General features: G+C 52.9%; 1 protein-coding gene across 1 annotated transcript; it reads left to right on the forward strand.

Moving 5' to 3' along the window:
• The first annotated feature begins 99 nt into the window (after window positions 1–99).
• LOC136022891 (multiple epidermal growth factor-like domains protein 6) lies at window positions 100–18,201 on the forward strand. The gene is made up of 8 exons (XM_065696794.1): window positions 100–479; window positions 559–682; window positions 938–1,225; window positions 1,768–3,008; window positions 4,908–5,042; window positions 8,397–8,506; window positions 14,958–15,062; window positions 18,139–18,201. Exons 4-8 carry the CDS (start codon window positions 2,923–2,925, stop codon window positions 18,159–18,161), a joined length of 459 nt encoding a protein of 152 aa, XP_065552866.1. The 5' UTR covers window positions 100–479; window positions 559–682; window positions 938–1,225; window positions 1,768–2,922; the 3' UTR covers window positions 18,162–18,201.
• Window positions 18,202–20,948: the final 2,747 nt, after the last annotated feature.

Raw genomic sequence — 20,948 nt, forward strand, 5'->3', positions numbered from 1 at the left:
CACCGGGACCCCCCCCCCACCCCACCCCCGAGCCCGCCCCGCGCCGGGGGCGGGCCCGGGGAACGCAAAGGGCACGCGTGAGCGGCGGGGGCAGCGGCTCTGCTGCTCCCCTGCCTGCGGAGCCAGGCGGGGCCGGGCGCACCGAGCCCAGCGGTGCCCCCGCCGCACCCTGCAGCTCAGAGCGCTGGGGATGGAGGGCGCGCTGGCCTGTGTCCGGCGGCCCCCGGCCTTCCTGACGGCACCATCACCGCTCGTGCCCTGGGCGCTTCCCTGGGCTGCTTTACCCGCAGGCCCAGGGTGACGTCCTCCGCAGCGCTGGGAGATGGTACCCGGCCGGGAGCGCACTGAACTGACTTCACGGGCGCTGGGTTTGCAGATACCCACCTTTCACACGTGTTTCAAGAGGTCTCTGTTGGGCTCGCTGCGGCCGGTGCTCCCACGAGCCCGTTTACATGGGGAGCATCGCGGCTTTCTTTAAGGTGACTTACACAGGCGGTACAGGGTTGAATTTAATGCTGGGGAACCTTAAACACTGCAAAGCGCAGCTCTTGGCATCAGAGCGTGCTCTTCTCCCTGCAGGCAGCCCAGGGGATGGACGGTCATGGCCCAGGGGATGGATGGTGGTGGCCGAGGGATGGCCACGCCACTGCCCCTTGCAGCCAGACCAGCCCGGACCCTCCTGGTAAGTTGTGTCCTGCCCGTCTGTGGCCAGAATTGCTTCCTGAGGCACAGCGTGCGAGCTGAGGGGCGGCTGGATCCGCATCCTTGGCTGTGTCCTGGAGAGGGAGCCACACTCCAGGCTCTGCCTGTTCCGTGCTTGTTCCCTCTGAGCACAAGGAGCACAAACCCCTCTGACCCTTCCTGCCGGTGGGCATCCGGTCAGGGGCTGGAACCTGTCCTTTGCTGGGCCCTGAGCTTTCACCTCCTGCACGTCCAGGTACCGCATTCACCAAGGTCAGACCCAGAGCGAGGACCGCCGAGTGCAAAGAAACCTCTTGGGTAGCAGAAGTAAGTGGTGGAAGAGTCCCTGGGAGCAGTCCTGGCATTCCCTGCTGTAAGAGGAGTCCTGACGTTTAACGTCCGGACAGGAAAGCGGAGGCCTGAATTTATTGTACCCTGGAGCTCTCCCCATCGTTATAAAACATCTTTATGGAGCTGCCTTTCTTCTCCAGGAAGAATGAACGGTGTTGTCTTCCCGGCTGTTCTGCTTGGCAGATACTTCACTGTAAGTGGAAGCATCAGCCCCTCTTACCCACGCTTTGCTCTGACCCGGGGGATCTGTGCAAGTCCTGTGACTTGGGGAGGGTTGAGGTGCACGAAGGAGCTGCCCGCTTCCTTCTGCGAGCTGCCAGCCCTTGGGCCTGGCTCCTCGGTGGCATAAAGTTGTGATGGAATGGTGGCAAAGTCCGTGTGTGGTGTGGGCACTGCAGTGAGCCAGACCTTCCCTTCCTGCTCCTGCAGGGTCTGAATGTGCCACAGATCAGGTCTGCAGCTGCGCTGATTCCTCCTCACCCTGGGGAGAGGGTGCTGCAGGTTCTTGAGGTGGGAGAGTTGTAGTGCAGCATCTCTGCTCCGCTCTCCTCTTCCCCAGCCTGCTGTCCCAGCCGCCATGCACCCGTCCATCCCCATCCAGGATGGAAGGCAGGAAGGGTGGCAGGAGCCCTCTGCCAGGCCTGGCAACTGATGCCCATAGTGGCTCTCTGGAAGAGGAAACTGCAGTGAATCAGCTCAGCGCTGGGCTTGGCACTTCTGTTCTCTGTTTCACAGGGGCCAGTGGGCTGTCACCGGCAACATCCTTACCAGTGCCTCTGCTCGTGCTGTTTCCTTATGGAGCAGGGAGTTTGCTGGGAAAAGGCAGGCAGGAATCTCACCTCCTTCCCCAAGTCCCTCTTTGCCGGGTGTATTCCCCACCACCCCAAGAACTGGCTGTTAGCAGCACCGAGCGCAGGTCCTTGCCTGGCTTATGGCCTTTCTTCCTTGGGGACCGATCCCTTTTGTTACCTGCTGGAGCACAGAGGAGAGGATTCAACCCCTGCGGGCTGTTCTTGGAGCTGCTGGACAAGGGCTGGGGGGGGTGTGCGCGGCTCCGGCCTTGGGTAGTGCAAAAGTGCCTTGGAGAAACCAGCCCGAACCACGCTGCTACTGTTCCGCAGGGTCTCCCCCTCCTCCCCGCGCTGGACACGGCCGGTGGGAGGGATTTGGGGCTGTCAGCAGGAGGAGAAACAAGAGAGCATGTGAGGGAGCAGAGCCGGGCCTGGGGAGGGCAGGAGGGAAGTTCAGTTACTGCCTTGGAAAGCAGGGAAGCTGCTCTCAGTGTGTGCGTGACTCCATCCCGTCTCCAGGGGAAGGTGAGAGCTGTGGGGCAGCAGAGGAGGGCTCGGTGGATGCAGATGGGATAAACGGGCTCTGCCTGCTCTGGGAGCTGGAATGCCGCGTGCCCAGGAGAGCTTTTCCCCTTCCCTTCCCCGGTGCTGACTTTCGCATTGCCTTGTGAAGCGGATCACGACTCCACGCCGGCTCCAGACCCACATGAGGCTTTGCTGCTGGATGGAACCCGGGTCCTGTGAGCCACCGGGTCTTTGGGCTCTGTCAAGAAGCAAATGCCAGAAGGAAAAGTCACTTCTGTGCCCTTCGCTGCGAGCAGATGAGCATCGGCAGCCAGGTCTGGTCTGGGGGACAGCCCGGTGACAGCCCGCGCTGCAGTCACTTCCCATGGACCCAGGAAACTCGCTGAGCTGAACGGTGCAGGAGCAAGCATCCAGGAAGGATGAACCTGCCCTCCCTGCGCACGAACTCCCCTGTGCTCCTGTAGCATTCCCTTTACAAGAGGAGCCCACCAGCGGGCTGCGAGCAGGAGTGTCCTCTGAGGAACAGGAGAGAGGGCCCCGAGGTTTTCCAGGCGTTGGAAGCGCTGTGGGTGCCATGGGGTCTCATGCAGCAGCACTGGCGTTCATCCTGGCCCTGCGAGTGTCCTCTCTTGCTTCTGGGAGCAAGCTCCAGCCCCATATGTAAGTAGCAATAAGAGCATCCTTGAGGGGGGGGGGGGGAGGTTGTAGGGCAGGGAAGTGTAAAGCAGAAGTTAAATGTGGTACTTTCAGCTCAAGGGTGAAGGGAAGAGCAGGAGAGTGAGGGGAGGGGGGGTCCTATGCTGCTTTCTCTGCTGCCGGATGGACAGAAAGGGGAAGAGAAATGGAGAATCCAGAGTCTTTGCTGGCTGTTTGCAACCACGGTGCCTATTGTGTGAGTGCAGGAGGTGGCTGTAGTGGGAATGGTGTGACCTTTCCTCGCAGGCCTGCTGGGTTTATGGCACTTCACGCATGGTCCTTCCCCCTTTCGCTGTTGGCAGCAGCACGCAGCCCGTTCTGTTCAATTACACTTTACAGTTACCGTTGGGTGTTACTCATTTGGCTTCCTTGGAAAACTTCCTTGTGGATCTGGTCCCCCGCCAGAAGATGATCTCCCCGTGCCCTTTGGTAACGAAGCGGCATCGTGCCGTGCGCCAGCTCCAAGCTCCTCTCCGGATGGTTTTGACTTTCTCATTGATAAGGGCCCCTTTTCAGCAGATAAAGGGCCCGCAAGAAGATGCTTTCTCTCCCTTTGTCAGTGCTCCTGCCTTGACAATTCCTTTTAGGAACTTCTTGGATGAGTCCCTAGAGATGTGTGCCAAGGCACTGGAGAAAAGAAAGCAGCAGCGCCTGGGAAGTGCTGTCCCTTCCCACAGGGCATCGCTGCACACGCAGCCGCTCTCTGGGGCACACAAGACCCTTTCTTCTCTGTAATAAATGACACCCGCGGGGTTTTGCTGCCAGACGTGTCCATGGGGATCCCTCCAGCCCTGGTTTTGGATGAGTGGATGCTCGGAGGTGAGCCCCCCCCCCCCAGCATCAGCTCCCAGCAATCCCTGTGTGGAGACACTGGGGGCATGAAACAGCTTCAGTGCAGCCCTTGTGCTGCTGAAGTGATGTGTGTGGAGCTTGGCAAGGCCACGGCTCGGCCGTCGCCACGCGTGTGGATGAGGAGGGGAGCAGTGCTGGGGGGTAGGAGATGTGCTCGCATCACACAGGCACTGCCAGGGGCAGTGAGTGCCCTGCAGCAGCCCCATGTGCTTCTCCACGTCCAGGGTATTGAGTGAAACCTCTTCTATAGGAAGTATTTGTGTGAAAGGCTTGGAAGCAACAGGAATGATCCCCAGTAACGAATGGCTCATAACTTACCGAGTCAGGGACAAACGTTCCCCTCCTCTTAGTTAAAATCGTGGCAAAAGAGCATCAGGTTTAGAAAGAAACAAAATGCAAGTGGTGCTTCCTTCGTTTTCTTCCTGAGCTCCCTCAGTTCACTTACTGAATGGCGTTAGTTTTACAGCCCCGAGCTCTGAATGAGTGAGGAAGCGTCTAAGCGGACTGAATTCTAATCTGAAGCACTATTAACAAGACAATATCTCATTTCTAGTGGCAGGATAATTTGTTTTCCAAACAGTCAGGAGATGCAGATGTCGGTGGTGTTTGCATTGAAAACAGGCAGGAAACCAGTCCCCCCGGTGCAAAGAGAGCACATGCATTCTTCATTAACGGAGAGGGGACGGAACGGACGTTTTCCATCTGTGCGGACGGGTTTGTGATGTTCGCTGTGTGGTTCTGCGATGTTTTACTGGTTCACTAAGGCCTGAAGACATGCTCCTGAGAGACAGAGTGGCCCTTTTTGCACTGCGTGCTTCATCGGTGCCGCTGGTAGCGCAGTCTGCTCACCAGTGCATCACAGCGCTTTGGGGGGGTGCATGGGCTGCGTTTGACAGCCGGTTGCCCTGGCAGATTCCCTGCACTGATGTAATGAAACGGGGAGGCAACTCCTGTGCGTGGCACGGCCTCTCCCTTAGGAAGCAGCTCCCTCACCGTTGCTTCTCTGTCCAGGCCGAACGTCTGCGCGGAGCCGGAGCTGCTCATCGTGGGGCAGCGGCAGCCGCGTGTCCAAGCCCTCACCCGCAGCGTCCAAGTGTGGAAGCAGGACTGCGGCGCACGGCGGCGGTGCGCGGGCCACGAGCGCAGGTGAGTGCTCAGCGCCCGGCTTGGCTGCCTCCTTCAGAGAGCCGTGTGTCGGGGGGAGCCCATCGTGTGCCTGGGGGGGGGCTCCGGCGCAGGGACCAGCCTCAGTGACTGTGTGGTACCTGCAGAGGGGTTGTAGCAAGCAGGAGGGGCTGCGAGCACGGGCAGCAGTGTGAATAATGGAGAAATGATGGACCTTTGTTACCTACCCAGTGGGCAAACTGCTCTGCCCGACCTTCTCCCGTGCTCCACCTGCGCTTCCGGCCCCATCGGCCGGTTACGAGCCTTCCCAAAGTACTGATTGCAGTAGTAGTTTCAAAGCAGCATCTTGGACTAGAGACAGCTTTAAAGTCTTGGCTTGAGGAATTCCTCCTAACCTGTAATTGCCGGTAATTACCGTGGTGATGAGATCTGCGGGGTGGTTCCAAAGGAGCAAACACAGTCCCTCTTTTGGCTGTGTTTAAAGAGGGGACTTTGAAATGAGAGGTGCGCTGTCTGCTCCTGCTTCAAAGGCTGGGAACTCTTCAGAGCCAGATGCCCCTTTGGTCCTTTCATGTCTGGTTTTGAGGCTGTAAGGCAAGGGACTGAAGTGAAAAAACTCTGTTGTGATTCATTATAAAGATCAGAACAGCCTAGTGCTAAACCTGTGTTCCTGGTGGGAGTACAGAGGTGAAGCCTGGAGGTGCTATGGGGGATTTCACACCAGGAATTCTAAAAGCAAGGCAGCAAAAGGACTATGAGCAGAACTTAGCAGTAAAAGAGCAGAACTTCCCCCAGGCAGGGTTTTGTCCCATATCCCCTCCCTTTGAACTTCTTTCGGGAGCTTATCCCAATAGGTGGAAGTTCTCCTGCCAAGCTCCCTTGTGCTGAGCGGCCGAGGGCAGCAGAGCGCGGGCTCAGCATTCCCAGGGATGCTCCCTCTGGAGCTGCTCCAGCTGGACCCGGCTCTGGCAGCACAGGGAGCAGGAAGCACATTAACAGCTTCAGGATCTGACACACACGGGGCTGGCCTGGAACTGCTCCTGGTGCCTTTGAGTACATGGATGCAGCCAGGAAAATCCAGCATCTGCTCTTCCCTTCCCTGGCACATCATTCGGTGCCGCTGCCCGACTCAGCTGCTTGGCAAGGAGCAGCACCAGTTGCTGATGTGCCATATCCATAGGTGTTAGAGCTATGTGTCCTATGTGTATTTAGTGTCCTAAAATCCATGGGCATGCCCAGGGTGCTGCAGACTCTGCCACAGCCCCATTGCTGTGCCTGTAAGTGCAGTGTAGGGGGGTGAGCTGGGGACAGGAGGTGGTTTTCCATTGAGTTCATGCATCCTGCAACCAGGAGCATTTGCTTTCGGAGGACTTGCATGTACAGGATTGCAATGCTACCTAAAAGTGAGCACAAACCTTGCTCTGCACCAGCCCAGGATGTGGGCCCTGCCTGTCTGCGCCTTGGCAGCTGAACAGAGCATCCCCCGGGCTGCACATCCCGCTATTCCTGGGAATGTGATGCTTTTGCTACTGGTTGTGCAGTCTTCCTGAATTAGGTAATGACAGGAGGCAGCTTTGCTGCCCCTGAAGTAATGAAACTTGGAGGAGCAGCAGCGCTGCCCCGGAGGGGCTGGATGCCGGTTTTCCAGCAGCAGGATTTTCAAGCCTGGGTTCCATTAGTTCTGGCTTGTTCAGTGTTTTCTGTGCCAGGGACTCCTTAAAGCACAAAGGAAAACAGAACCGCTGAAGATAAAGAATCTCTGCGGTTCTTTCCAGTCTGCAGCATCCGGATACCCACAGGCAGCTGAGCCTGGCAAAATATTTGCATCTCCTTGAGAACCCACTTGGGCTGAGTTAAGGATGTGAAGTGTCCGAAGGCTCGTGGAGATGAGGGTGCGAGGGAGCAGAAGGGAGCCCGGGGTTAGTCCTGAGCTGTCCTGCATCCTTGGGGTACCTTTTCCTCCTCATTTCTGACCTTACACAGGGCTATGGAACAGGCTGCTCGCTGCCATGCATGGAAAGAACGGTGTTTTCCACCCTGTGGCATCCACCGTGTCCATTCCTGCTTCCCAAGGTGCCGTGGTTGCCATAGTGGGCTGGGCTGGGAGATCACTCAGAGTCCCATGTGGGTCCGGATGGACCCAAGCCCAATTGCTGGTTGCTGTGGTGCCTGAGGGACTGCAAATTGCTTTCTCAGCTGCTTCTGGGACACAACCATTTCCTTCTGAATCTGTTAACGGCTGGTCCAGGGAAGCATTGGTATCTGCTCCTCTGTTTGTCAGCTGCGCTTCCATGTGCTGGTTGGCACAGGAGAGCAGCCACGGGGCTCCTGCATGGGGATTAATGGTTCGCTGTGATTTGGGGGGGGGGGCGGGATGTGCAAGCATCCAGCCAAAACCAAAGAGCCGGACTGAGCCGGGGTGAATGCTTCCAGTGGACACGTACAACACATCTGCTGCACCCAAGAGCTGTTGTTGTTTGTCCGCTTCGCTTTGGTGCACTCGGTTTCATGTTGTGCCAAAGGAGCTTTTTGAGAATCGGCTTCAAACGTGTTCCCTGTTCCAGGTTTCCCAGACACAAAACAGCGAATTTCCGGGGAGGGGAAAGTGTCGCTTCTGTTTATTTGTGCTTCAGATCAATCCCTGCTTCCCTGCCCCAAATCCCACCCTGGAAGTCACTGGAAGGAGTCATTAAAGGGACCTTCAGCCCCCAGTGGAGCTCAGTGTCCTGGCTCTGCTGAGCCTGGCTGTGGAAAACACAACTGCGTGATGAGCTTTGAGTCATAGAATCATGGAACGGTTTGGGCTGAAGGGACCTTAAAGCTCCTCCAGCTCCAACCCCTGCCCCGGGCAGGGACCCCTTCCACTGGAGCAGCTTGCTCCAAGCCCCTGTGTCCAACCTGGCCTTGAGCACTGCCAGGGATGGGGCAGCCACAGCTTCTCTGGGCACCCTGTGCCAGCGCCTCAGCACCCTCGTAGTCTCTCATATTTCCATCAGGATTCTGATGCTTTTTTAGCTCAGAAACCCCCTTGTGCTCACTAGAACTGACTGAACTACCTTAACATTTAAATTTCCTTTACGAATGAGTAGCTTGAGAGGAGCTCGGAGCTGTGAAATAGCTTAGCAAAGGAGAAGAGTCAGGGGTGTTATAGGACCCCGCCGCTCATCTCTCCTCTTCCCAATTGGAGCACATTAATAAGTGTTTCCTTGGCATCAGCGATCGTTGCTAGACCAGGTGGAACAGAAGTGTCAGCACATTTGAAAACCTAATTCCTGCTTCTGTGTGCGCCCGCAGGTAGAGTTACAGCCTTTCCCGTTCCCGTGTTCCGCAGGAATTCACGTTGTCCGGGTGGAATCTGGGTTTGTTCTCTTTCAGAACTGGCTATTACCTGGGCTACAGGCAGGTCTACAAGGTGATGTACCAGACCACGTACAAGTGCTGCCCAGGATGGTCCCAGCTTGGAGGCGATGCCGGCTGTCTCTACCGTGAGTATCGTGCTCCTCGGGTGCGAGTCTCCATCTGCTGCTGTCAGGGTTGGGTTTTGGCTGAGGATGCTCAGTCCAAGCCCTGTCCCTGCACTAAATGGTATAAAAATGGCTTTAAAAAGAGCTGGGGGGGATGTGTGTTATTTGTATTCCTTTTACCTGTGCATCAGGGGCTTTTTCTCTGGCTCCCCAGGAAGTGCTGCGTGTTGCTTCCCGGTTTTCCCATTTCCTCATCGCAGCACGGAAGCGTTTTCAGTCACATTCATTCCTCCCATTGCCAAACGCTACTAAATGGATAAAATCAGGCCCAAAGTGGTGTTTCAAGTGGTGCCATTGGCAGAAGCTCTGGAAAGCTGTAATCCAAGCCCTGAGTGGGCTTGTCATTATAAAAGCCAGTAATTGCTGTCTGTGTGATTGAACGTGCCAGTGACGGATGATGTGCCGGCTGGTTGGTTTTACTCGGCATTCATTAGAGATGCTTCCTTGGAAAAGGCAGCCTTTGGCCAATTGCTGGGGAATTTGGCTTCCGTGCTGCACTCCCAAAGGGTTGGATTTTGGCCAGTGGCTCCTCAGTGGAGCCTGGTCCCGGGTCGTTCCCACTCCAAACCATGGGTGAGAGCGGGATTCACCTCTCGACTGACTGGGATGAGGCTCCTCAGCTACTTTGGAAGGGGGGGGTGTGTGTCGGGTGCTATATCTGTTACTTGAGTACTTGCTGAACTTGAGACCCACCTTGTCCTCCCCATCACCTGCTCCCTCCATAGCCAAAGGGTGAGCATTTGGTCCTTGTGGGACCCAGCAGGGATGTTGCAGCATCCCATCAGCCACATTGGTCTTTGCTCTTTTTGGAGAGCAAAGTAAAATCTTCTCTTGAATCAAACAAAGGCTTGTCTGAGCATGTGTGTAGGAATAAATGTCACCATCAAGGCAGAATCACCCAGGCTCCCTGTGCTGTGTTCTTAATTCTCTGCCTGGCTGCATACTAGAGCTCTGATCCTTTCTGAATTACACTGTTGGAGGTGTGCTCCTGCCTGCACCATAGAAAAGCAGCTTCTTTTTAAGTAATAGGCAGGCAAACCAACAAAGGCTTTGGGATCCAACATGCCTTGCCAGCAAGGGGATGAAAGCTGCTGTGTCCAGCTCCATTGTAAGGGTGATTTAGGTTGTAATTGACCCACAATGTAGGAAAACGTCTCCCACAGGTAGTCACCTTTTGTTCCATAGAGAAGCTGCGTATGCCTTCGGTGTGCTGTGATGCTTGAAGCAAAGGTTTGAAAGGCAAGAAGAAAAAGGTGTGTCTAGCAGCCAATCTTTATTCTTCCTATTCAAAAGCCTGCAGCACAGGAGAGCAGCCCCACTGTGCCGGAGGAAGCTCCATGGGTGCCCAATAACCCGCTGTCGGCACACGGATAACCACCTCAAATGAACTCAGACCAGTGTGGGCTGTGATGGCTTTTCCTGCTGAGGAAGTGAGTAATTCCATCCAGGAAGGAAGCAGGGAAAAGGAAATAAAGCTGCTCAGGGCACGCTCTGAACTCCTCATCCTCATCACCGCGACCAGCACTCGGAAGCTGGACAATGGTCTCCACAGGCTGCTCGCTGCAGGGTCAGAATAGAAAGAGGAAGAATAGAAAAGAGGGAGGTGCAGCTCTTTGAGTCTCCCAGTTAATGTCACACTCGCTGCTGATGTGCTGCTGGTGTTTATTTTCCTGTCATGCATCCGTCAGTAGTTCCTGCTGCTCTCTTTTAAATGGGTCTTGTTTACACGTTTTCTGTGTATTATTCCCAAGAGTGGGAAAACCAGTGGATGTTCTGCAGCTGGAGAGTAAGCTGAAGGCCAGGTTGCAAAGTCCTGGCTTTTCCCTTGCTTCCACCCATTCAGCCTTATACTTCAAAGTGCGAATGCAGGTGATGTGATCAGTTAAATGGTGTTTTAGGAGGAAGGACACGGATGCATCCCGTGCCATGGCACAGCGTGACAGTGCTGGTCTAGCTTAGCTGGAGGAGCATCCCACAGCCTGGAGCGAGCAGATGGGATGGCTCTGCCTGGCTGGTGCCCATGCGGGAGTTTCTATCCTCATCTTCAGACTCTCCTAAGGAATGCTTCTGGTTTCTGCGTAACTGAACCCTCCTCCCGAGGAGCTCCCAGCTTTCGGGTTGCAGGGGTGTGATGACTTTTCCTGCTGTGGCCTTGACCAGCTTGTTCTTCTGGACCAGAAGAAGGTGTAGGAAGGCCTGGCCGGGGAAATGAGTCACCAAGTATTAGTGTAGTGCTGAGGCAGGGAAACAGCCCAGGGCATGAAGTGTGTTAGAGGATTTTCTACTCCGCACACAGCAATCGCCAGGCAGCCTCTGATCACTGCTGTAGCTCTGCTGAACGCAGCGAAGCTGTGCCAAAATGTGTCAGCAGGATCTGTGGCCCTTCCTATCTGTCTCCAGAGATCCTTGATCGTGATCCAGGAGTACAAAGGTGGGGAAGGCTGTTGCTGCTGACAGTTTAATTAGAGCTGTTGGAGGCCACATGATGGAATCGCTCCAGTAAGGACATCTTATCTTGCCTTCCCTCGGAGGCTGGCATCCCATCACTGCAGCGCTCTCTTCACCCCAAATGCTGGCCTGTTCATCACTTTGCCTTTAAAATACTTAGAAATCAACCCATCTGATGTGTCCTTAGGGGAAATTTTCACCCCTGTAGACTTGCGTGTAGCTGGTCAAGGCCAGCTGAGGCTTCTGGTAGGAGTGTGAGGGCTTGTTGTGCTTCCATTGCCTTCTGTCCTGGAGCATTCATCCTCTCAGTCCTTTTGGGAATGAAAAAGGTCAGAAGTCAAGACACCCTTTGCATTTTTAGCATGGCATTGGGTTCTTTCCCTGCTTGATTACTGATAGATTGACTTCCAGAGTAAGCTTCTCAGTTTCAAGTGGCCTCTGAGATGCTACTTAAATTCCACCCGGGTTCAATAATGCAGTTAAAGCCCTTGCTGATTAGGATGAGGGGCCTGCATGTCTGGTAATGCTTGTGGCCTCTCCTTTCAGTATGTCTGCAGAGATGGGTGGGAGAACCCAAGCCCAGTTCTGCTGAGCAGGCTGAAGGGAATGGAGCAGCCTAAGTGAGCCCAGCCTGGCCAAGGAGCAGCTTGGCCATTGTGTGGCTGGATAGCTGCTTCTGCCAGCAGTGTGGTTTGCTCTTTTGGTGCCTCCATGGAGCTGCTGGAGAAGCTCAGTTTGAGCTGCTGGTCTAAGGCTTCAGTCACCGTTCCCGGTTGTCTTTAACTGGAGTTTTTGTTCAGATCAGGCTTTGCTCTGATTTGTAGCTCAGGCAAGGGTAGAGCCCGGCCCTGGGTAAAGAAGGAGAGTTAATGCTCCTTTGGTGAGGAGGTGGAGGGTGGGAGACAATGGAAACCCCTCGGCATCCCTGAGGGCTCAGTAGAAAGCAAAGCAGCTGAATTTTAATCGCCTCATTAAAAGAGAAACTTTCAATAGTCACAAATGGGCCATTAAAAGGCTCTGGAACCGAGTGCCCTGCACCGAGCCGAGGCTCTTCCTGCCGGCTCTGCTTTACCTTTAGGCTTCCTTAGGGAAGGAGCCTGCAGCAGGGCTGTTGGGAGCCGGCGCTGGGGAGAGCAGCCCCGTTCCTGGTGATACAGGTTGGAAGGCTGGCAGGAAACCTGTCGGGTTAACATTTCATTTCCCTGTTAGGGCTTTGCTTTGTAGCTCACCTCTTGGCTCCTGCAGGCTCATTGTTTTGTCAGCTGAAAGGCTTTGCCTGAACTTCTGAACCTCGGTGTTGGTTGGACTCCTACCGTGTGCTCCCCTAGGAGACCGTCTTTGTCCACGCAGAGGATGGCCACGCTGTACCTCAGGGAGCCCCTGCGCTGAAGGAAAAGTGCTTTTCCTCATCACTCTTCCTTTTACATCAATCTCTTGTCTTCCCAGGAATCCCACCTTGCTAACTCCTCACAAAAGATGTTGTCTGGCCTTTCAAGCAGACGGCGGCGATGCTTTCCATAATTTATCCCGTCTTCCCTGTTTCCCACAACAGTGTCATTACCCTATTCCCAAATTTCTTTCCATTAAATTCTGTCACTCTGCATTAGGAGCTGATTTGCAGAAGGCTTGGAGGACACAAGAGAGGGAGACTCGCAGGCCCCCAGGCCCCCCTGGGCTGGGAAGTGGGTTGTTGTGATTTCCACTCTGGCTGTGCCAGCCTGAAACACAGAGCAGGGAATTGTCCGGCTCATTCAGGAATTCTGGGGCACGGCCAAGAATAACACCCGTATCTTCTAGTCCCTGGTCTGTGTTACTGCAATTGCTCCTCATATTTTCCATTGTTGTGCTTTGGGTTTCACTGAACTGCTTCAGAGGGCTGAGTGATGCTGGCACACAGGGCTGGAGACAGGCTGAGCTTCACTGGGCCCCTGCCTAAAACCTGGTGCTTTGGGGTCAAGGTGAAGTAGTCCGTGACAACCAGATCACTTCACTATGCAATTTGGCCACAGAGTCAATTCTGCCTAATGGTGTTCGGGCCTGAAGAAAAGGCATAAAGCAGAAGCCAGCCCTTCTTGCAAGACTACAGCCAGCAACACTTGAGGCTGCAGCTCCAGCAGATCCTGGTGCACATCTGGAGATGGGAAGTTGCAATGAAGCAGTCACTGCCTAGAGCTCCTTCTGCTTTGCCATGCGGGAGGACAGGCACAGGGAAGGGTTTGTGATCATCCCATGCATGGCTCAGCTGGGCAGGATGCTTGGGGAAGAGATTCCCAGGTTCCAGTGTTCTGAACCAGCAGCCCAGCACAGGATTGAGATGGGATCACCGTGGTCCCCAGGGATATGTGGCTAAGAGGAGAGACTAAAACATTAGGTGAGAAGATAGTGGGTTTCTGAACCAACATTTCATCACTGTTCCATTAGTTTGGGGAGGTGAGTATTTGGGTTTCAATGCCACCTTTGTATTACTAAATAATCCTTTTCTTTTGGAGGCAGGATTCGAAAAATCATCAGGGCCTTGAAGGAGCCAAAGCTGAGGCTCAAGTATTTCAGCTGTAGTGCATCTGAGGTGCAAAGTTTGAGGAGTTTGGCTCCCAGCAGTGTGTGCCTTGGGATCGGGATAACCCTGACTCTCCTAGCAGGAGACAAACCTTGCTGTCATCTTTCCCCCTATTATTTCCACTAAAGCCAAAGCCAAATCTCATCTTTGCTTTAGCCGAGGATGCTTTCCTAAGGATGCAGCATGTGTTTGCAGGTTGGTGGTTCACTTACTCTGCTGGCAGGTTGCTCTGTGCAGGGCAGCAGCATCTTCAGTCACTGTAACTGCTGGCTCCATCAGCACTCGCTCTGTGCTCCTCCTCCTCAATCTGTGTTTCTGAGCCAACAGGTTTTGGATTGCCCGGTCTCTCTTTTGTAATCTCAGCTACTTGAAATAATGATGTTCTCTGGATCCATCAGCTGGATCAATAGGACACAAGGGCCCCAATAACATGCAGGTGACCGTGATGCTGTCAGCAGCTGCAGCACATTCCTTCCGAGGATGCAGAAGCTGTAATCCAGTCCTCATTGCTGCTCTTGGACCAGAGCTGTCTGCAATCCAGCATGGGCTGAGCAGGCGTCTCAGGGTAGGTGACTGGGAACTGCTGGACCAGCTCCCAGTGAGAAATGGTGGACGGTACCATGAGACCTCTTGCGCCATGTTGACAGGAGAAGCTCTTTTTGCTCCTCGTAGAAAAAGGAAGATAGGAGCTTGTTCTGTGTCCGTCCGCTTTGACAAAGCACGGCACACGTGACAGCATCACTTGTTCACGCTGTTTCTCCTTCCAAGATGATCATTTTCTAGCGGAAATCGAAACCATTGGCTGCGTTGCGTGAGTTATGGGAAATGGATGTTTCGCTGGAAAAACACATCCCTGTTTGTGGTTTTATTTGGGCGACTTGAAAAGGTGGACTTCAGAAGCCTAATTGGGCATTCTCCGTCTCTGTGTACATTTTACACTTCACTTGGTGAGAACAGAGAACCGTGGCTGCTCGGGCTTCCTTACAGTTTAGCTCTATTTCATCCCTCATCCCTTCGGAAGGTGACTCCGTGTTTGGGTCGCTGGGAAAGCTCGGTGGAGAGGTGGGAAGCACCTTCCAGGGGTTATTCCTGACAGGAATATCCTATTTCAAAATAAATAACTTATCTTTACCTGATACGATTCTGCATGAGCCGTTTTCTGACTATTTTGCCCACTTCTTGGCTGGAAAAGTGTTATTCCATCAACAGCCCTGCAGCTCTGCTGATGCTTTCCTGCTAATCCTCACATAGCTGCACTGTAAAAAAAGCCCTTAGACATTGCCCAAGGTATTTTACCTCCTATACTTTGAATTTTAAGTGGGAACTCCATCAGGGAATGGATGTTTATTAAAGCATGTACGCTTCCCATCCTGCTCTCAGGAATTCTTACATCCCTCCTCTTTGCAGCTGCCTGTGGTTACGGCGTTTGTTTCAATGGTGGGATCTGCGCAGAGGGATCATCGCAGCTCTGTCATTGCTCCTCTGGCTTCCAAGGACCCCGCTGTCAGTACGGTAAGGAGGCTTTGCGTGTTCTTCCTTTCATTTTCAGTTGGAATGGGAGAGGATAAAGACAAGGGATGCCCCGGTGGTATTTTTTATCCTGGCTGCTGTTTTAACTGCACAACTCCACTAATCTGCTCTCTACTGGTTTTGGCCACTGTTTGTAACGTTCGGGGATCTTGGATGTTTGGAAAGGAAATGCTTATCGTGGCTTGCTGTGAAGCATAGCCCCGCACTGTACAACAACCTTTATTCCTGGCTGCCATCAGCAGCGGGATTTGCTGGAATCGGAGAAGGAAGCTGATTAAACTTCGGTCAAACAAAGAAACCCCAGGGTCGTGGCCTGTGGAGTGAAGCTCAGCCTGCGGGAGCGTGGCGATGGGCTGCCACAACTGGATCAGTGATAAACTGGTTAGGCTTCATTTTGGGGCTGCTAAGCTTTATTTAATTAACCTTCACGTGATGTACAAACGCTCTCCCAGAGGTGATTGAGTTTCCCGTGTTTGGTGGTTCACAGATGTTCTGATCTGGTAACATGAGAGTCTATAGCAAACAGCCCCTGAGAGCTGGAAGGGTTCCCTGGGCTGCACACGTGGTCAGAGAAAACCCTCCAGCCTCAGAGTGACCAGGACAGAAGGTCCCCACGAGAGCTCCGCAGCTCAGGGGACATGTGCATCCTGCCACTGTGTTATAAGAGGGCAGATGCAAGGTCTTAGAATCAGGGTAGTTTGGGTTGGAAGGCACCTTCAAAGGTCATCTAGTCCAACCCGCTACAATGCTTTCCATTATTTACAGCATTTTCCAAAAGCCACAGTCCTTGCCACAGGAATGTGATGATGGAGGATGAGGGAAGACCCCTGCCACAAACTCATCCTTCCCTTCAGCTTCATTTCTTACTGACTCCTGTAAATGTTTTCTCTTGGTAAATACTTTTTCGACACATTTCTGGAGGAAACCTACCCGTCTGCATTCCCATCTTTTCCTTCACTGCTCAAAGGACTCAGGGTGGTTAACTTCCGTGCTGGCCAGCCAGTATTTGTGCTGGGTTTTAAGGATGGGAGGCTTTTCCTCACCTGCCACCTCTAAAAGAAGCTATCCTGGTATTGGAGATGGTGATACCTTCTGGAGAAATAGCTCCCCAAAACAGTCGTGCAGCATTTACTGGGGTGAAGCGGGGCTCTTTGATAAAGAGGCTGTTTAATGAACAGCGTGAAAATAACCCAGAGGGAATGGAGTTGCTCCACTGCGATATTCCGTGGTGTCATCCATCTTCCAGAAATCTGTGTCTGATCTTAATGGCATCACTTCTTCTTTCCTGGAGGAAATAGGGATGTGTTTGTTTTAAAGGCAGGACATTCTCTGTTCTGGCCAGGCTCTTATCATACCTTTCAGCATGGGATATTTTTACTGGCCAGCCTCGAGCAGCAGCAATCCTGTGCTTGCGCTGGCTGGGGAGCAGGCGGAACCCCACCAGTCTGGCTCCCGGGGGGAGACATTGTCCTTCCTGGGCTCCCTAGCTGCTGGAAGTGATGGTGTTTGCGCACTGTCCATCTGCATTAAATCCTCTCACTGTGAAGGCAAAGCTCTCGGTAGGGCCACGAGAGCTTTTTCAGGCAGGTCTGCACTACATCTTGTTTACCCATCCAGGTTTCAACACCTTTTCGGTTGCCTCTCGGTGGCCTTTTGATCCAATAAAGTGCTGTCACTGTTGGGATTTACCCCCCACCCCTACAATGTGGCATTGCCAACCTGCCATAAGTGGAGCAAAAAAGAGGAGGTTGAGCTGAGCGATATTACAGTGACTGCAGAGACTGTTTCGGAATGGAGGGAGCAGCTGGGTTGTCCCAAGCTCCTTGGTTATCTTCCACGTCTGGTAGATGAAAGGGTTGTAAATGGAGTGTTTGAGGTTTGGTTTGGGCTGAGGCTCTCTTTAGGAGCTCCCCTCTTTGAGCTTGGATGTAAATGACCTTTCTGCACAGGGCTGGTTGCTGGGAGGGAGGGGGTGCCGGAGAGCCTGGGCTCTGCTCCAAGCCTTCCCAAGGGATGCTCAGACCACCCGAGGCTTTGGGGTCCAGTTGAGGTGAGCTCAGCATTCCCCAGCAGTGGAGCAGCTCCGGTGCTGCCCCAGACCTCACTCACCTGGGGGGGTGGAACGTTCACGGCAGGGATGGGGAGCACAAACCTTGTTGTTACTTGCCTGCCTCTCGTGCTGCAAATCAGCTGCTCGGCTTCAGCGTTCGCTTATTGAACCTTTCCTGCTGGAGTGGATCCTCTCAGCAACACTCAGACCTGGGGGCTCCCTGCGGGAATGTTGCTGCAGGGACAGGACCCTTCCTAATTAGCCCGGCCGCCTTCTGAAGGATCGGCCAGCCCAAATCTTCTTTAGCTGCGCACAAAGGAGAGGTCAACTGTAAGCAAGCAGGGCCCGTGATTAGTGTCTGCTTTTGCAAGGGCAGCTGAAATGGCTTTGTCACCGCTTCAGGAGACCATTATTGTCTCTTTCTTTCCTAGCACTGCCCTCATTTACACAAGCATTTGACATGCCCTCCGTGTTGTTTGATTGACTAACGACCCTATTTCTCCTGCTGATCTCTGGAGCTGTTCAGTTGAAGCCTTTGCTGTGTGTTATGGCATGGGCTGCTTGGGTGGAGGTGGGGAGAGAGGGGTTTGCAGCAGCCTTGGGGCTAGAGGTGATATCCAAAGAGAGACACAGGCCTGCAGAGCACAGAGAGTTGGAATGGGAAAGGTTTTGTCTTTGGAAGCAAAGGGGAAAAGGGAAACACCTTGTCGACTTGGTCCCAGGAGCCTCTTTCCAAGTTGGAAAGATGCCCCCAGCGAGCATGAATGGGTGACAATGCTTGGTTGGACTCAGGTGACTTCCCTGGACCAGGGAGACGCCAGTGCTGATTCCAGAATGACAATAGCAAGATATTGTGTTGGTGTTGCACGGATTTAAAGTTCACGAGGCCAATTTAAAGCCCATTTGTGGGATGAAATAGTGGCAATGGTTCTTCGGGTGTCAGTTTATTGGAGAGAATACACTTTTAACAATGCCAGGGCTAAATTAAGCAGGGCGTTTCTCCAACAGCCAACAGGTCTGGGTACTTTTAGAAGCAGTCTCCTGATGCAAAGGTTTAAGCTTCTGCTGTGGAGGGGAGAAGAGCCTGAGCCTGGAGATTTCTGCCAGTCCGTGGCACTGCCGTGCAGCTCTGCCTGCCGGGATTTTCCCTCTTTTTGGCTCCGGAAGGCAGGGGAACAAGAGCAGCTTGTGCAGAGCTCTGCTGCGTCCTGCGCTATCTGCTTGTCCATCAGCCAAACACGAGGTATTTAATAGCTGGCAAACAGGTAGCGCTGAACTCTTTGAAGAAGTCGGTGTGAGGAAAGAAGCCAAGGGTATGCAGGGGCTTATTCAGTTAAAAAGAAGAAGTCTTTTGTGAGGCAAGTCTTTAAAGGAAGAGGAAAGGTGCTGAAGCTGGGGGAATAGCTGGGGTTGTGCCTGCGAAATGAGTTTCCTTGGACTTCCATTCTTTGGGAAACCTGGGGCCCAGGATCCCTCGCCAGGACGCACAACGCAGCGTTCATTGCAAGCTTCCTGGCACGACCTCTGGATAGAAACCTGGACGTAAATGCGGGGCAATTACTCTATGAGTAACTTCACAGTTCATATGATTTGAGTTTCCAAAGGTTGACTGGAGTACAGTGAACAGCCCTCTGGATATACGCTCTCACGTTTAAAGTGGTCCAGCTTTGTCCAGCATCATCGATGAGTGATGTAGTGTATGCACATGCAAAATACTACTGACATGCTTGTTTAAAGGAATATGATAGTGGGTGGAAAAGAGACTAAAATCTTCAGGGCCTTACTGGATTTGAAACATGGCTTTCTTGTCCTCTTCAAGCTTTCCTTGGGTTGAACTCAAGAATTAAGGATTTCATTATGATTTAAAAGAGGTGATTGTGTTCAATGGAATCAAAATGTACGGCTTAAGTTCTTGAGATGAATTGCAGCTCTTTGCTAAGGTTTTGGCAAACAAATGAGAGAGGAATCCTCTCGCTGACGTTGCATGGGTTTGAAATTTCCATGTAGATCTTTACTGCTCCCACATTAAGGTCTGCCAGGGGTAAGAAAAGCTTGGAAGGGGATTTCTATTGTGCCATGCAGAGAAGACCACATCTCCACTCCGCTCTGAGGGATTCCTACCTTGGACCGAGCCCTGTGAAGTGCTGGATGCCATCTTCAAAGTGACGCATGGGGTTTGTTTCCCTTTAGTGAGGATTGAAACCCCTCAGCACCTCCCGTGATCAAATCCGTCATTACTGCAGTGCCAGCGCCATGGCAGAATGTCGGCTCCGCGCTAATCTCCCTGCAAGGATTTCCGGGAATGTCTGCAGCCGGCTGTGACCAATTAAAAAGGGGGTTGTGTTTGCAAAGCAGCTCTCGGAGCTGACAGGGGTCCGAAGAGCTTTACATTTAGGGAGCTGGGTAGCCTACCCTAAGCATTTTCTTCTCCTAAGCTATCTGTCGAAAGTAACAAGAGTACGGAGCTGAGACAGGGGGTATTTGTATAGGGGAGCAGACTGTTTTCCAAGCGATGAAAAACACTCCAGTCTCACAAAGGAGCGCTGGGATCCCATCGTGTAATTGGCAATAGGAAGAATTGGATACCTGAGTGCCAAGTAGACTGAATTAATGCTGAATCCTTGGACCGTTACTGGAGAGGACGAGATCATCCCCCAGGTCTGGTAGCCAAGGACCATCCAAGCTTCCAACTGCTCACCCAGCTGGCTGGTTCCTTGAAAAGACAGCCTGATAACAAACCACAGACTGGTCCAGCCTATGGAAGGACCGTTTCTGGAGGCATGGCTGAGATGTGCCTCTTCGGTCTGCTTGTGCTTGGCCACTCGCCCTTTTGCGTTTGGCTCTTGTGTGTAATGGAAGAGAAGTGACCCAGGACAGCTTAATGCTCAGGACCTGTAATAGTCATGGAATTGTTTAGGTTGGAAGAGACCTTTCAGATCCTCGAGTCCAACTGTTAACCCAATCTTCCCTTGTTTCCTGGGGATCTCGTGAAAACTGGCGGTGCAGGATCTACACTGGCCATAGGCACAAGGGAACGGGTTCCAACCAAAACAGGGGGGTTAGGGAGTGAAATGAGGAGTGGAGGCCAAGGCAGAAAAGATAAGCACTGCTGTAAAACCTTCCTGGGATTTTCAGGATTAATTCATGCTTGCATACATAGCACGGTCTGTAATAAATCATCGGAATGTTGTGCTTCCAATTTCTGGGCTTGGAAAGGTTGGAGAAAATATTTTCTTACTCATTATGTGCTGCCTTCTCCAAAGGGGTTTTGTACAGCCGTGTTCTCTAGCAGGTGATAACATCTTTTAACCAGCCTCTGAAAGTGCTTATCTCCACCTCAGCCGCAGGTTTGCCTTTCATTTCTTGCTTCATTTGTTGTGTTTCAGTCTGTTTCCTCTCCTTTGGTCTCAGCGCTACTGTAGACCTCGTGTGATAATTCAGGAGAACATACGTTGAGATTCCAGTCATGACAAATGCTCCCTTTTCCAGGAAGGTGCTCAGAGGATTCCTGCTCTGGAGGTTTAGTTAATGAGAGTTATCTGAGGAAGGGAGGACACTTTCTGTATATCCTCGATGCACGTTCAAGTGCTTGTGCGTCCCTCTTGTCCAACGCAGGTCTTTTCCTGAGGCATAACCTTGTTCTTCTGTGCTGCCTTAACCCAACTAAGTCGGTTGATAACGAAGGGGAGGGAAATCTCCCACTGACATCCCCCACAAAGAGATTAAGGGTGACATCAGGCAGCAAAGGTGTTTGTTGCAGTCACTTTTTACTGTGAAATGTGTTACAGACTTCAGGTGAAAAATGGCATTTTGGAAAA

Source organism: Lathamus discolor, chromosome 16 (genome assembly GCF_037157495.1).
Source record: "Lathamus discolor isolate bLatDis1 chromosome 16, bLatDis1.hap1, whole genome shotgun sequence".
In the NCBI taxonomy this organism is placed as follows: Eukaryota; Metazoa; Chordata; class Aves; order Psittaciformes; family Psittacidae; genus Lathamus; species Lathamus discolor.

Coding starts and splice junctions, on each gene's coding strand:
- LOC136022891 (XM_065696794.1), top strand. CDS start 2,923: ATGGGGTCTCATGCAGCAGCACTGGCGTTCATCCTGGCCCTGCGAGTG. Junction 5,043..8,396: donor TGCGCGGGCCACGAGCGCAG/GTGAGTGCTCAG, acceptor GTTCTCTTTCAG/AACTGGCTATTACCTGGGCT. Junction 8,507..14,957: donor CGATGCCGGCTGTCTCTACC/GTGAGTATCGTG, acceptor TCCTCTTTGCAG/CTGCCTGTGGTTACGGCGTT.